Raw genomic sequence first — 15511 nt, 5'->3', positions numbered from 1 at the left:
TTTTTTGTTTTTTTTTTTTTTTTTTTTTTTTTTTTTTTTTTTTTTTTTGTCAGAGTCTGGCTCAGCCTCCAGCTCAGCTACCTGCTCACCACAGGTTTTTGAGCTAGTTGCAATCAGGAGAGAAAGAGATGGTGTTCAATTTTGACTCTGGAAGACTTCTGTGTAGCTAAGGTGCATGGTTTTTTTTGCCTTTTATTTAATGGGGAACAGAAACTGCACCACATAGCATAAAACTGTGATACAAGGAAAAAAGATTTTGGGGGCCATTGTAACTCCCAGGGGTTCTAGTCATAAGAGCAATCTATTGTTTTATGTGAGGTCTACTTATAGCTTCCCTTCCTTGGCTAACTTTGCGCTTCAGCTGGGGCTTGTGGCGATCTTCAAAGTGCCTTCTCCTATCTTGCTGCACCTGAATGAGTAGTTCCAGGCCATTATGATTGCACTACTGAAATAGGGCTGCCCACACCATTGAACCATCTGCTATAGTTGGTTCCATGTGCCATCTGCAGGCTTTTCTGCCTGATGGACTACTAAGGCATATGCTGATGTTTATGGAAGTTCATTTCTTTATGTTTTTCCTTGTTATTGTCTGAGAATTTCATACATGCATACAATATAATTTGATCACATCTACTCCCATATCCTGCCCTCTAATTCCTCCCTTGCCCACCCCAACCCTGTTCACTTTCAATATCACGTACTCTTTCTTTAAACCCACAAAATTCACTTGGTGATGGCTGCATGTGTATGTGTAATATTTATGGTGAGCTCGTGTGTATGGCTGCCCTGTTGTCTGGAAAACTCTCTATCACTGTAGTTGTCCACTACCTTTGCTCTTAGAATCTTCCACTCAGAGCTTTGGGGGAAGGAGTGTGACATAGGTGCCCCCATTTAAGTCTAAGCACTCACAGTCTCTTATTCTCTCCATGTTAACCACTTGTTGGTCTCCATGTTAATCGCCATCTATTGCAAAAAGCAGATTCTCTGATGAGGGTTAAGAAATGCCCTCATCTATGGGAATAGAAATAACTCATTTAATACTATGCTCCTCTAGCACACTAATAGTGGTAGATTCTTCCCCAGCATCTACGAACTAGCCAGCCATGGACTTTGGACCAATTATTAGCACTACCAGGATAGTTTCACCTTGTAGAGAAGGCCTTAAACCCCATCAGAAAGTTGTTGTGCCACACCATAACATCGGTGCGACTATTATACCAGTTAGCATATCTTGCCAGGCCACTTGCTATTGGAGCTCACGGTGTTCACAGCCGAGTGAGGTTAATGATTCCTTTCTCCTCTAGTAGCATGCGCTGCACCACCCAGTTTAGGAACACTAATCCGCAGGGCTGAAGCTTCCACACCAGCAGCAGCTTGATTTCCCCAGGTTCTGTAACTCAGGTGTATGGCATCTTCAACAATGGGGGCTTAGTAGCAAATTCTGAAGAGTAATCAAGAGTAATGGGGATTGCCTGTAGTAGCTGGAATTCCGTAGGACCCCAGTGGCCTACAACTCAAAAAGAAGTAATCCATGCCTGGCCCTGGGCTTTTTATTTGATAACCTATAGTATCTATAGGAGTCATCCCCCCCACACACACATTATAGGGTAACTCCATTTAAATTCCCTTTATATTTGTATAGGTGTAATCTACAATAATAGGCATCCATATGGTTTATTCAAACATCTTTCATCTTAGTTACCCCTCCTCACACTCCCTCCTCTACCTAGCTCTCCCATATCATACCTCAGGCAAACATTCCTGATCTATTGTTCCTTTTTTCTACTTTGTACCAAATGTGTTCTTCCCTTCAAAGCCTCCCCTGTGACCCCAGTGTCCTAATTTCTACGGGTAAGTGGAAATCCAGTCCTTGAGAAATTTCATCACAAAACCTTTTCAAGATGTGAAGTTACAGAGGCTTCCTGAGAAACTTAAAAAAAAAAAAACAACTTTTATTCTCTATGAATAAGGCTAATTTCTGACTTTTACAATCTCATTGTGGAGTGGGAGAAGTCTTCAGAACCTGAGAAATGTGTGTACCAGGACTATTCCAACTCCAGTGTTTAAAGGCGGGTTTGCAGCCTCCCACCTACGTTCCCAGCATTATGGAGGTCATGCTCGGGTACATTAGTGGGTTCGGTGAGTTTGAGGACAGTCTGGGACCCATGAGAACTGTTTCTAGAAAGCTGCTATAGAATAGTATTCAGAGTTATCAAGAGCTAAGCATGTAGGGCTGAAGAATTGCGAATTCTAGAAAATCACAGTTTTCCTGTGTCACCCTGATGACCTCTCTCCAAGGACAAATGGGAGCTTGATGAGTCACCCAAGTAGAGTGGCACTGAGCTTGCTAACTGGGACAAATGTTATCAGAATAGCAAAGAAATGTTTGAACTTGGGAAGGGGGTTGTTGGCCTGTTTATTTTAGATAGACATGTGTTACTTCTAAAATATTCCGTGTAATCATTTTCTTATTGCCATATTTAAATATATATAATTCATTCCTAAATGACTGGAACCTCCCTGGAACACCTCGTCTATACTTTGACTATAACACTTTTCCACTCCAAGGCTTATTTTCCATATCACAATTTAGTAACTCAGTACATGCTACATGTGGACTTGGGAATGAAGCAAACCCATGTCCACCTCTTGCTTTAGTACTCAAAAGCTGTGTGACTTTGGGCAACTTAATCTCTCTGGGTCTCCATATCCGCATCTGAAAAGTAAAGACTGTAACAGCCCCTACCTCCTAGGCAGCCAGCCATTTGTCAGGACAGAGTAAGACAATGTTTAAAGCCCTAGATTGAGTTAGTTCAGGGAGCACAGAAATGATCAATAAATTTACTGGCGTAGTTTTTATGGTTATTTCAAATAATATATGCATAGGTGACCTCTAAGTAATTCTTGATGTGAGTCGAATGTTTGTCTTGGATTCAGGGAGTGACCAGTCCCCTTTCCCCTGGGCTGCTGGGTGGACACCGTAGACCACTTAGAGACGAATGAAAAACAAGAGATGCCGCCTGATACAGGACAAAAAGAACATCTCCCCATCATACAGGCTTCCTCTATCCTTTGAGGCATGACTGCTGCTAGACACTTGTGTGTTTGTCAGAGTGTCAAAGCTTTGCTGGCCACCTATTTGAGTTTTGTCTTTGCTAATGTGTGCATCAGGATAAGTTATTTTAATTTCTTATCTGAAGGAACTGGGTCACGCATTTCACACACTTAGAACTGGTGAAATCTGTATCTTGTAAAACCAGATGGCAAGGGAGCTCATGTCCCCAAAACCTTATGGCCTGCCTGGTCAGGGTCTGGTACAGTGGGGGCTGCAGCTCAGGGCACAGCTGATGGGAGGGATATACTTGACTGGTTTTGTACTCCCCATAGCATGTCTACACACTAGCACCTGCAGACCTTGGTTGAGTTGTATGTTCTCTTGTGAGGGCGGGGTAGGGGCAGGAGGGATCCGAATATGACAAAGTCATTGTCAATGAGCCAGCTAACTGACTTAGCTTTATTCCTGCTTCCAATGAGACAGCGATTGCTTAAGGAAGGACATGACTCATATGAAATCCTTTTATTAGCATTAAGTATTCCCCCAAACCAACCAAAACACATTAAAAAAAAAATCATTGGTGCTCTAGGGAGGAGAAGGTGTCACACAGCAAACACATTTTCTGTGGAGAGAGACTATACCTTCCAACTGGTCCACAGCCAGTTAAGAGTACAAAGATATTTGGTTTTGTTTCCCCAGATCAGTTGATATGTATAACCACAATACTCAAAGAACTAAATTAGTTGGTCAGGTCAGTGACAAAATCAGTCAGAAGCCTTTCGTGGCCAAACAGCTGATGATTGTTCAATCGGTTGTTGTAGACTCATGTAGACAAAGCCTGCAAGCTTGGGGAAGCCAGGCCTCCCCAGGTCAGCCTGGGGCGACAGCCCCCATCCCGCCAGGCCCTGGGGAGTGAGTCCTTCCTGCCCGGCAGCTCCTTTGCTCATGAGCTGGCCCGAGTCACCTCCTCGTTCGGCACCTCAGAGGCAGCCCCCTGGGGCAGCTGGGATCCGAAGGCCTGGAGGCAGGTTCCTGCTCCACTACTGCCCAGCTGCAATGCTGCAGGTAAGTCACATACCCCCGCTGTGCCTAGCTTTCCTCATCTGTCAGCTGAGGCACATTCCCCTGCTCAGCCTGCCAGCCTGCCTCATGGGGATTTGGGAGGAACTCAGGAGGTGACAGTTCTGAAAAGTAGGCCCTTTGCAGCCCTTAGGGTTGTGTACTACTATGAGGGATTTCCAGTACCTTCTACATTTCTTCCTTAGAATTCTTTGGTAAAGTGAAGAACTCAAGCAAGCAGAGTTGTCCAAGCCCTTTGACCTTGACCTTACCTCTAGAAACAGTTGCAGATTGCTTAGGGAAGTCTCTCCCATTGGCATCCACCTTCTAGCACCCCATTTGTTTCTTTGCCTGCCTGCCTGCCCCTCTGTCCAGGCTGGGAGGGTGCACCTTCAAATCTCCCACCTAGTGCCTGCCTGTCTGCTACCTAGTGAGACTTTAGGAACTCCATCTCCTGAGAGTAATCTGCTGTGGGCTCCACATCCCATACCAGTCTTTGGCCTCCCTCAGGATTCCTGCTCCAGCAGTGGGCAGCTGGACCACCCTACTAAAGGACAGGCAGTCTAGGGGGCTTGTTTCAGTGTTCTATACCAAGCCTGCCAAAGCTATCTATTCTATGAATTTAGCTCAGCCTCTCTCTCAATTCTTAGTCTAGAAGGAATGACTCGGCATGCCTCCGAGTCCCATTAGTGCTCACAAGAGCAAGGTGATGAATACCCAGCCTTGGCAGATTTTATTTGAGCCATAGAGCAATTGTTCTGAGACCCAAAATATCAATGGCCACAGGATGTCTGCCCTATCTGTACAGAAACCTGCAGAAGATGGTCACTGAGCTGAGAGGACCTCCCGAGAGTCTGGCCTTTAATGGAAACTCTGCTTTAGCTCACACAGCTTTGTTCTCTTTATCCTGTGTGCCCTGGCCTGAAAGAACAAGCCGTGCTTTCCAGTCGAGGGCTATTGATTTCTCTCTCCCCCAGAGTCGCAGCACTCCTTAACTGCCTCCTCTTCGGCTGAAACCAGAGGAGTCTTGTCCAACCCCAAGCTCCCAGGGAAACCGAATTATCAAAACCCCAGGAGGCTCCGTCTCCTCTGAACATCGTGCTTTCACCCAGTCCTGCCCAGCTCTTTCTTGGTCCCAGATGCCATGTGAGGAGATTGCTGCTGGCTTGACTGGAATTCCTACTCCTGGCATCACTAATCCTGTGCTGAGACCAGTGCCTTGCCTGTGGAGTGAATGCACAATGGGCTCTCCACTTGGAGAGACAGCTCTGCATTCCCGCTCAGTCCCTGGTCACTGCAGCCAGTGGGGCAGACGGAACCAGAGGTTTCGGGGACTGCAGAGACAGAAGACACACAGGTCTCCTCTGCCTGAGGATCATCCCTAGCATGTAAAGCAAACACGGCAGTATCAGCCAGCCCTAGAAGCCACCAAGACTAGGTGTGGGGGGTGCTTATACAGGCAAAGACAGCCCTAAGGTAGAAATGACCAGCTCAAAGTTGGTCATTCACTTTTGATGCCATGTATTTTGTGGTGTCCCCAGTGGTGGCTTTGGAACCCTCTAAGGGTAGGTCCAGTACTGTAAGTGAAGTTTGTAGCCATATACACAGGGACAAGGAAAGACCTCAGCAGGCTAGCACCACCACGGATCTTGCCTAAAAAAGAAATGGTACGGCACATTTGGTTTTAGTGTGACCTGAGGGTTCTGCTCAGGCCTGTCCACTGGGTGTCCCTTCACCTGTGAAAATTCCTTTAGAAGACAAACTATCTTCAGTGATTGACTTGTGTCTTGATAATTCTCCTATCTAGTGTAAGTTCCCCAAGGGTAGAGACATTCAGTAATGCTCTCATGATAGGAACAGCTTGGCCTTGAGCACAGCAGCCATAAATATTGTCAATTGACTGCTAAAGGAACTTCTTGAGTTACCCCTTTGGCCTTATCTTCCCACGTAGTCCTCAGGCAGATAGGATTGAGGGACCTCAGAGTCCTGAGCATCTGGAACTTACTTTCAATTCTATGGGGGAAAAAAAAAGTGCTTTTCCTTGTGGGGTAATAAAGAAGCCATGCCAGAGCTCATTAACCTTTGGGACAAATAGTTGGTGCTTTCTGTCGCCTAGTAGGCTGGCTTTCCATGGGGGACACTCAGAGGACAGGGACTGCTGAAGAGCACGTTCGAGGTGCCTTGTAGAAAAAAATGGACCCTTCTCTTTTTCCTTTCCCCTCCTTTCCCGTTCCTCCTCCCTTTTCTGCATCTCTTTTTCCCATCTCGTTCTTTCCCTCCCCCCTCATTTGTTACATTCTCCTTCCTTTCCTCCCACTCTCTCCGGCCCTCTCCTCCTGCTCCCTATCTTCCCGGTCCTCTTCCTCCACTCTTTTTCTCCTCCCTATCTCTTCATTCCTCCCTCAGTACTCTATTTCTCTAGAGGAGCACAGAGTAGGTCATTTTAGTTCAAATAAGGCCCCAAACCAGGGACCGTTTGTAAAAGGACTTATGTCCAATTTCTGCTGGCTTCTATGACCCCACCCCCTCAGGTTGGAGAGTCCTTTTGTATAACTGTTGGGCTGCTAACACCTGATTTTCCCTCTTCGAGGACAGAGAGAAGACCAAGCCTATGGCACAGGAGGCCACAGGAGGCATTAAGATGCTGTTTTAAGCGGCTAAAGCACAGGCTCACTTCTGGCATAGCCTGTGCTGAGATCCGTGCTGTAAATAGGCAGCGAGAGCATTGGGCAGCCCAGGCCTTTTGCCTCTCTACTGCTTGGCACCTAAGTCAAGGCACCAGTGTCCCAGAATCCCCCAGATACAAGAGGCACTTCATAGTTTCTTGGGTATCAGCATGAAGCTTTCAGAAAGGCAGGGCCTGTTGGTGAATGTGGCTAAGTGGAGCTGGGAAAGACTGTTACAGAGGAAAAGCTGGGGTCTTACTTACTGAGACTTTCTGCTGGCCCCAGCCCTAGGCTTCCTAGCTTAGCCTGTTTTGGGCTCCCACAAAGCTTGCCTGTCAGTGTCCCATACAAGATTTGTGTGACAACTGCTGCTCTAGAAACTTGACTCATTTAATGACCCCTCCATCTGTGCTTTAAAAAAGCCACCAGACCTGGGCTATCCTTCACAAGAGGGGCTATAAGAGTGTACTGTCACCCAGCAGCAATTCTCAGCCACCATTTCCTCCTGGTCACTGAAACCGTTTGTCATTTCCTGTTTTCTCCATTTTCCTATGGTTCTAATTGTCAGTGTCAAAAGGCAACAACTGTTTTCTTGGGGCTTATCTTTGGAGCACATTGACTCAGAACAAAGGATGGGAGCCTCCTCTGCAAAACAAAGGAAGCAGCCTCCTCTGGAGGCCTGGAGAGAAGGCCAGGAGCCCTCTGTCAGGGACAGCAGGACCTTGGTGGGAGCAATGGGTTCCAGGGCAAAGAGCCAGCCTGCCCACAGAGGACATTCAGAATGGGGGAGGGGAGGTCCTATGGAGCTGGCAGTCAGCACCCAGACAAGCACGGAGCTGTTAGACGCTGGCCAGATTTCCCCCAGCCACTCTGGACATTCTGAAATATGTGCTTCCCTGGACAAAGACTTCCCAGAACCCTAGTGATTTTTGTGAGCCTGACCCCAGGTATGCCGTGTTCTCTTTCATCTGGTAGGTCAAGTAATCTAGGGTTTGACTGCTGCCATGTCCCTGAACACACTCACCCTGTCCCTCCTCCCCTTTGCCCTTTCCTGCCCTGCCTTGATTTCTGTTGGGTCATACTCTTAGCCTCCATCTGCCCCTGCCCCTGCCCCTGCCCTTGAAAACTAATGAGGCAGACGGTTAGAGGGAGAATGCAGGTGAGCTTGAATTCACATCAGCGCCATGCAGGCAGAAGTGAATGGAGTACATGCTAGCCAAGTTGCTATGGGCAGTCTTTTCATCTCTTTTGAGCCCCACATGCCCCATCAATAATCTGGGGACTATAGATCTTTCCTGGTATCCTTAGGAAAAACAGAAGTGAAAGAGACATCTTTAGAAATGGTCACCCACCCAGAGAATCTTCAGCCAGATTCAAATGGAGTGGCCTGGGCTGGTCATGTGATCCCCTGACTGCCTCTGGATTATGGCCCAATGACAGGAAACAGTGGGTGTGAAGTGTTCAGGACGGTAAAACAGATGCACCCCACCCCAACTCCAGACCCAGTGATTTAGTAGGAAGAGGGCAGCTCTGCTGGGCAGTAGAGAAGGAGCCTCCCTCCCCGGCACATCCTGACTGCCCAGTGCTGGAGGAGGCGAGAGTTCCACAGGAAGCAGCCTAAGGGCAGGACAGAAAAGCAAAGCTCAGTCTGGGGAAATCACTTATGCTGTGGTCGTCCAGGTGCCATGTGTTTGTCCTCTGTGCCTTGGCAGGGACTAAGGCCAAAAGCTGCTGCCAGGCTTGTAAGCCAGGCACACTCCCAAGCCCAGGCCTTCTGCCCCACCTATTGCCACGCCAGCCCTGCCCAGTGCAGACAAGGGCTTCTGGATGCAATTTCTGGAAATATTGGCCCTACACGGGCATCCCATATCCCAGGATCCATTCTTCTGGCTTCTGGGGTCACGGGGCCAATTAGTGACCTAAAGGGGTGCACTTCCTGGCCGCTGCCTTTGATGGAGAAAGAGGTGGAGGTGGTAGCAGAGGAGAAGAGAGGGTGAACCCTGACCTGTGGCAGGCCACACCTTCACCCCAGTCACAGTCAGGCCCTGCCAGCATGAAGGGCTCAAAGCAAGCTGCCATCACTATGTCTGGCCTTCAGGCTGGTTGTATTTTTGACCTTGGTCCCATGAGCTGATTCCAGACTCCATGCGGGGCCTGAGGTCCTGAAGTAGGGCTCTTCCCCCTGAACCCCCAACCCTGAAGACAGGAAGTTCCTCTCACTGACCACACTACATCAGCTCAGGAGGAAGGGGAGTGGCCAGTGAGTATCTGGCTACCCTTGGTGTGGAACGGTGTGTCCACTGAACCATGTGACCATCCAGGACTATTTGGAGCAAGCTTCAGTACCTGCTCCATGACAGCCCTGCAGAAGCGGGGCAGTCATCACCACTATTTGGTGCGATGTGTTCTCTTCTAACCCTAACAGACCCAACCAGCTCACCAGCCATCCCTTGACGGGAGAATTTGAAGTATTTGTCCCTACCATCTATCACGCCATCCTCCGGATATAGCTACTTTATCTCAAGCTCCCAGAGTGGCATGCCCAGTACCTATTAGTACTGTGGGTATGGTTTGGCCAAATCAGAGTAGTATAAGACTGTCACCTCCATCCCTCTACATACTCTGCTTCTAATAATGCAGCCTGATGTTAAATTTGCTATTTTGGCAACCATATCTCACTACTGACCCATCCTGAGCAGACAGACATCCCGAATGCCTAACTGTTTTTCTGTGCTCTCTCGCTGTTGAACTCTGTCTCTCCTGCCCCAATCTTTGCTCTTACAGTTTTTTGGTTTCCTTAGCCCAGATGCAGACTCTTTTACGTCTACTTGTGTGATCTTGCTCAGGAGGGTGGGGCATGCATGCGAGTGTGTGTTGATGTGTCCTCTCATGCTTTTGCTGCGCTAAAGCCGAGTCCTAAGTCCCTCCACAGCGATACAAGGCTGATGTTTCTTGGTATCTGTAATCTAATCTGGCCTTTCCATCTTCTGTTTAGCAAGAGAATCAGACATCAGGCCCTATGGCAATGACCCCTAAACAGAGGAATATTTATATCGCCCAGCAGATGACTCAATTTCAAGGTAAGCAAAAAGATCAGTGTTCCTAAAGGAGCCAGAGAGGTGGAGTGCCGGTTCATTTCTGATTCTACAGTTTTTGCATGTGGTGTTAGAGGGACAGGGAGAAGTCTGAAAGTCACATCAGTTGTGCCCAGGGTAGAAATCTAACACTGAGAGTAGTTCACCTGCCTCTAAAGCACTATCCATCCCAATGGGAGGTCTGATCATAATGGTTTCAGTATAGCTTTAATTGAAGAGGGTGATTAAACAGAGTCAGATCCCTTAAGTCCCCCATTCTGTTGTTGCTCATTGTTATCAGAAGATAGGGTCTCTCTCTGTAGCCCCAGCTACTCTTATACTCCAACTGTCATTGTGCCTCAGCCTCCAATGCGTTGGACTTACAAAAGTACATCACCATTACCCCACTTTCAACGAGAAACTAGCCCCTTGGGACCCTGCCTTGCCATTCCCCTCCAACACACATGTTCCAATTTATTTCTAATGGGTTTCAGGGCCTTTATATGGAAGGTATGGGGAATGAAAAGGGAATTGGAGATACCCTACCTTAGATATTGGTTTATGTGTGGGGACGACCTCTCATAGTCTCCACGGATAACTAAGGATTCCTACCCTACATAACAGCTATCAATGCCATCCACTATTGGCAGTGGTCAGCAAAACCCAGCTTCTTGGAGCTTACAGATGCACCAAGGCAGCCTGAGTTAAACAACTCTCCAAGCTAGTGCAATGATCCATGAGTCCTGAGGAAGCAGTGCTCAGCACTCGCTGGCTGGCCCTCACACGGGCGGGCTACATCTTTATTTCAGCCCCCATGCTACCTAAACATCATTGTTCCTTAGTACTTGTGCAAAATGCAACACCCCCTGTGACCTGGTAGCAGCCAGGGTTGTGTCCCCCTGACCAGACTGGAGTGGCCAATGCGATCAGGCCTGAACCATCAGAAACAGGACTCAGGGGTCAGCCTTAGGAGGTTGGACTATAACCTAGGTGAAACACTTGCTTCATGCTACAGAAAGGTCCTAGGCTAGGCATGGTTACAAGTAAAGGGGAAAATCTATTCATAGCGTCAAGCATACACTATATGGGAGATCACACAGGCCAGGACTGATGCTTCCTACTTGATCTAGAGCAAAGTAGACAACCACCGTCGGCCTCAGTTTCCATTTCACAGAGATCCCAGGAAATATGACAGTGGGCCATCCCGATAATGAAGAGAAAGTAATCCCAAAGCACTGCCAGTCTCTCCACCACGACTGTTCCATGACATGAGGCTTCCAAGTTTCGAGTATTTAGAAAGGACCTCACTGCACTTCAGATGACAAACATGTGAGCCTCTGGTCCAGATGCTGAGGCTGCTTAGGCTCTGAAACTTAGACGGAACAGAATACTTCTCTCCCCTGTGTGTTACATTTGTCAGGTGGATAAAGTCCTGCCTTATGTTGTCTAAGAGGCTGAGCTTTCTTTTCAGGCCCCTCCCCCACCTCTCCCTTCCTTCCACAAAATAGGAATCATCTGTTGAGGGATGGATAGTGCCAGGATATTAGAGCAAATGTAAATACCCTACCTTCACAGAGACTCCAATATACATGAAGATGCACGTCAAGTTCAACGTTATTCATTCCTTGGAAAGCAGTGGTTCTCAACCTGTGTGTCATGACCCCTTTGTGGGTCAAAGAATTGAATATTAGATATCCTGCATATCAGATATTTACATTATAATTCACAACAGTAGCAACATTATAGTTATGAAGTAAAAATGAAAATAATTTTATGGTTGGGGGTCAGCACACATGAGGAACTGGATTAAAGGGTCACAGCACTAAGAAGGCTGGGAAGCAATGACGTACAGTGCTCTGAGAATGGGCTCCTCTCAGAAGATCTTAACTCGAGGCTACTGGCAAAGGAATGGGAATGAGGGAACTTGGGAGGAACTGGGAGAGAGAGTCAAGGGTGGGGGCAAAGACTACATTGTGCCTGTAGCTCATGCCCAGTGCCCACAGCCCATGTTCAGGACACCTTTGAAACTAAAATCCCTATGCCTTTTTCCATGCGGCAGTACAAGAACAAGTCATCTCCAAGTGTATCCAGACCAATGTGAGACCCCCATCCATCCAGCATATGATGCCACCCAAAACTGAGCTCCTCCAGGACAATCTGATTCCAAGACTATTACCACCCTCAAGTCACATAGGTGTTTGCTCATCAGATCTGAAGAAACAGCAAGTCAACACCGGCTTCCCATTTCCCATCTCCTCAGGCTTGGGTCAGGATCCCCTGAATAGTCTTGGCTCTGTGTGTCCCAAAGCCAAGGCCGTGCCCCCAGAAGTGCCCCTGCCCAAGCTCTGTGTCAACCACCTGGGTAGCCAATCCTTTACTTCCCACCAACTCAGCCTCCCTAGTGTGCCAATGATGTCTCTAGTGTTTAGTAATTCAGTCTGGGCAGTGGCAGCTGCAGCTGTAGCCACACCAGTTTCAAAGGAATCACCCCTGAGCCAAGTAGATATTTGCATGCTGCAGTGTAGTGATAGTAGCACCATCCTCTTTGCCAAGGCACCCATAAGTGTGCCCCCAACAGCTCTAGCATTTCCATCTCTGCAGGCTGTGGTCCAAGCCAATCAGATAGCCCCAGGAGTCAGGCCTGGCCAGAAGGTGTCTGCGGCTCTGGTTGGCCCCAGATTCCGCTTATTGGGCAATCAGAGCCTTGTGCAGAGCCCAGCACAGGGGCCCGTGCCTGTACTGAGCACCACGCCCCTCCAGCAGAGCATGGCCAGCTGCTCTCCCTTGAGTCCCGTTCAGGGACTAGAGCCGCCAAGCTATATAGCTGCTATTGCTGCCACCAGCCAGGCCCCAGGTACCTTGATGAGAGCTAGCACATCCCCTGAGCCACAGGACAATGTCCTGCCTCAGGCCCAGTCACCAACCGATGGACTGATCTCACCATCATCTGCAGGCAGTGAGGTGAATTTCATGGAAGAAGTTTTAGAAGGCTCCAGTGTGGCCCCAGATGAAGACTGGGTGTGCAACTTGAGGCTGATAGATGACATTCTGCAACAGCGTGCTGCTGCCCCAAATGCCACAGCACAGAATGCTGAACAAGTCACCCAGGGTGCCGAGGAGCTATAAATCAAAGCAGGATGCCCCAGAAAGCCCCATGCTCTCACTCAAAGGAGTTGCCTGAATCTGCAGCCAATGTGAAACTGGCTCCAGACACCTACAGTAGGCTCCCAGTTCCACTCTGAATCCTGTCAACCCTGCCCATCCCCCTGTCAACCTGATGAAGAAAAAGCAGGTGATTTTTCAAGCTACTTGTACATATTTGAAAATTTTGTAAATGGTTTTCCTAATCATAAATGACAGAAGTATTTATACATGGTTTTGTGGCTTTGTAAATAAAGTGGCGGCTTTGGTTGCAATAGAATTGTGTTTATTATACATTGTTCCAAACATGCAGACTGTGTTGTTCGCTCCAGTGATACCTTGTTAAACCAGGTGGCTGAGTCACTGAGGTTTTCATGCCACAAGAGATGTGGATGTGCCCAAGAGGTGTTGTTGTGCAAACTGACAAATGGCAAATAGAAGCCACTTGGTCATTAATTTCCACTCCATTACAAACTGTGCTACCCCGTGTGACTATCCTATCTCTCGCAAGCCTTTAAGTCTCAGCTAGTTCTTTCCTAATGAGCATTTACAGCAAAAGTCGTGGTATGAGTAAGTGGCCCACAGAGACACTCATGGAAGGCCAAGAGCATCCTTTAGGGTTGGTTGGGAGAGGGCAGAAATAGCTTTTGAGCTGAGTTTGTGACCTGGCCACCTCAAAGAACTAGAGCGTTCCCTTCCCTTTGTCACCTGTGGTGACCTTCAGACGCAGAGAAAGCCCCAGCTTTAGAAAGCTTTGGTGTGCCATCACAGAGTGATGCTTTAAAATCTGCTTTAAACTATTTGACATTCATTTTGATAGAAACCTCTGTAGTTTTGGGGGGAAAGTCTGTAAACATTAATAGTTGATTTGGGGTTTGTCGTTAATGGTTTCTATTTGCAATTCTCGTCATGTATATTTAAGCGTCAGTTAGAGAAACTCCACAGCCACTGTCCTGTAAACTTTTCGCAGTGTCCAGATCTTGTGTAATCACATTTTAATTGCCACCTTGTATTTTGATTCTACAATTGAAATCTGGCGTCTGTTTCAGGCCAGTGCATTTTTGTTGTTGTTGCTGTTGTTGTTGTTGTTATTTTGTTGTTCCCCCTTTGTTCTGTAATAAATAGCCAGGAGAAAAGCGTCTCTGTGTTCTCATTTCCTTCAGGGAGTCTCTAATCCCCACAAACCCTAGTCATCTATGACTTTGGTGCCCTCAGAAGCTGCTTCTATCCTATGAATCACAAAAATGTTGCAACAGAGTCAGTGTGTATGTATGTGTGTGTGTGTGTGTGCATGTGCATGTGTAGACATGTGCACATGTACACGCATGTGCTGTGGAATGTTTTATAATTAAGGCCCAGAAGCAACTCAGTTTGACCTCAACCCTTCATCTTACAGAGGCAAAAACAGGGACCAAGCAGCCACTTTGAAAAGTCCAGACTGGGGGCAGGAGTGGAAAGACACACACTCTGAGATCCAGAACCTCCCAACCATCGTCCTTCTACCTTGTGGGAACATGTACTTTCTCTCCTTGGCCAGCCCTGCTGCAGCCCTACCCCACAGGCTAAGTGTGGCTCCATACAGAATGAGCTCCTCTTCATCTGCGTGAGATGAGGTGGCTCCAAGAAGTGGGGAAGATACTGCAGACAACAAGCCAGAGGGCCAGATCCAGTTCTTCTTGCAGAGAGGGTACCCATACACAGAAGTTTAGTAAGAGCTGACCCTAAGATGGCAACATGCCTGGCTCCACTGCTCAAGAAGTAGTCCTGTACTTCATAGACAGCCTTAAAAGCCCAGTAGTATATCTAAGCCGCTGTGCACACTTGCAGCGTGCACAAAGGTCTGAATCCTTTCCCCTGGTTTGGTCTAACTTGCACCACACCTGATTCTGTTCATTTGGAAACGTGGAGTCAGAAGAGTTCAGCAACAGTATAAGGAAAGGTCAAGGTGGCCTCCTCTTTGGGTCCAGGCCACTAATGGAAAGGCCTGAATGATATCTGCCTCACTTCCTCTTGAGGAGGAGCTTCATCCCCAGGGTCCCAGACCCAGCCCTTTTAAAAAGCCTGCTGCCTACAGCAATGTGGGATACAGCCCCCCACTCCCTTTTTTTCTCCCAATCAAGAACCAACATCTACAGCCAGAGACTTTGCCCAGGGTAATCAGTTCCCGCTTAGTCGATGCATCAGAGACAGAGACACCCGTGTGACTTAACCTTGGGCCCTCTCCATCATGGCACGTGCCTTCCAAAGAAGTTCACCTGATTGTTGCCTCCTCTGAAGCAGACCCTAATAAGACCTTTGCCTCTCCCATTCGGTGGACAGGACCTAGCAGCAGGTAGCAGGAGTTCATAAATGAAAACTTGACTTCCTAAAGGAAATGGGGAGCCAATAGTAGCACAAAGCACACGTGCATGTGCAGAAGAACACACACACATACATACACACACACACACACACACACACACACACACACACTGTAACGGCGTAAATGAAGGCAGGCAGAAATTAAAAGAATATAT

General features: G+C 47.8%; 1 protein-coding gene across 6 annotated transcripts in view; it reads left to right on the top strand.

Moving 5' to 3' along the window:
- Mamld1 (mastermind like domain containing 1) overlaps window positions 1-14133 on the top strand; it is a 127229-nt gene extending 113096 nt beyond the window's left edge. For 5 of the 6 annotated variants that reach the window (XM_050123656.1, XM_050123654.1, XM_050123655.1 and 2 more), the window contains 3 exons: window positions 3877-4120; window positions 9776-9860; window positions 11914-12051. In XM_050123656.1, the coding sequence (XP_049979613.1) occupies window positions 3877-4120; window positions 9776-9816 (285 nt within the window). In that variant the 3' untranslated portion in view covers window positions 9817-9860; window positions 11914-12051. Of the gene's footprint in view, window positions 1-3876; window positions 4121-9775; window positions 9861-11913 lie in introns of all 6 variants that reach the window. The other variant, XM_050123658.1, reaches the window with a different exon arrangement.
- Window positions 14134-15511: the final 1378 nt, after the last annotated feature.

Source organism: Alexandromys fortis, unplaced genomic scaffold (genome assembly GCF_014885135.2).
Source record: "Alexandromys fortis isolate MF-2015 unplaced genomic scaffold, M_Fortis_MF-2015_v1.1 scaffold_206, whole genome shotgun sequence".
Lineage (NCBI taxonomy): Eukaryota > Metazoa > Chordata > Mammalia > Rodentia > Cricetidae > Alexandromys > Alexandromys fortis.
This window is presented reverse-complemented; position numbering and strand designations above follow the sequence as displayed.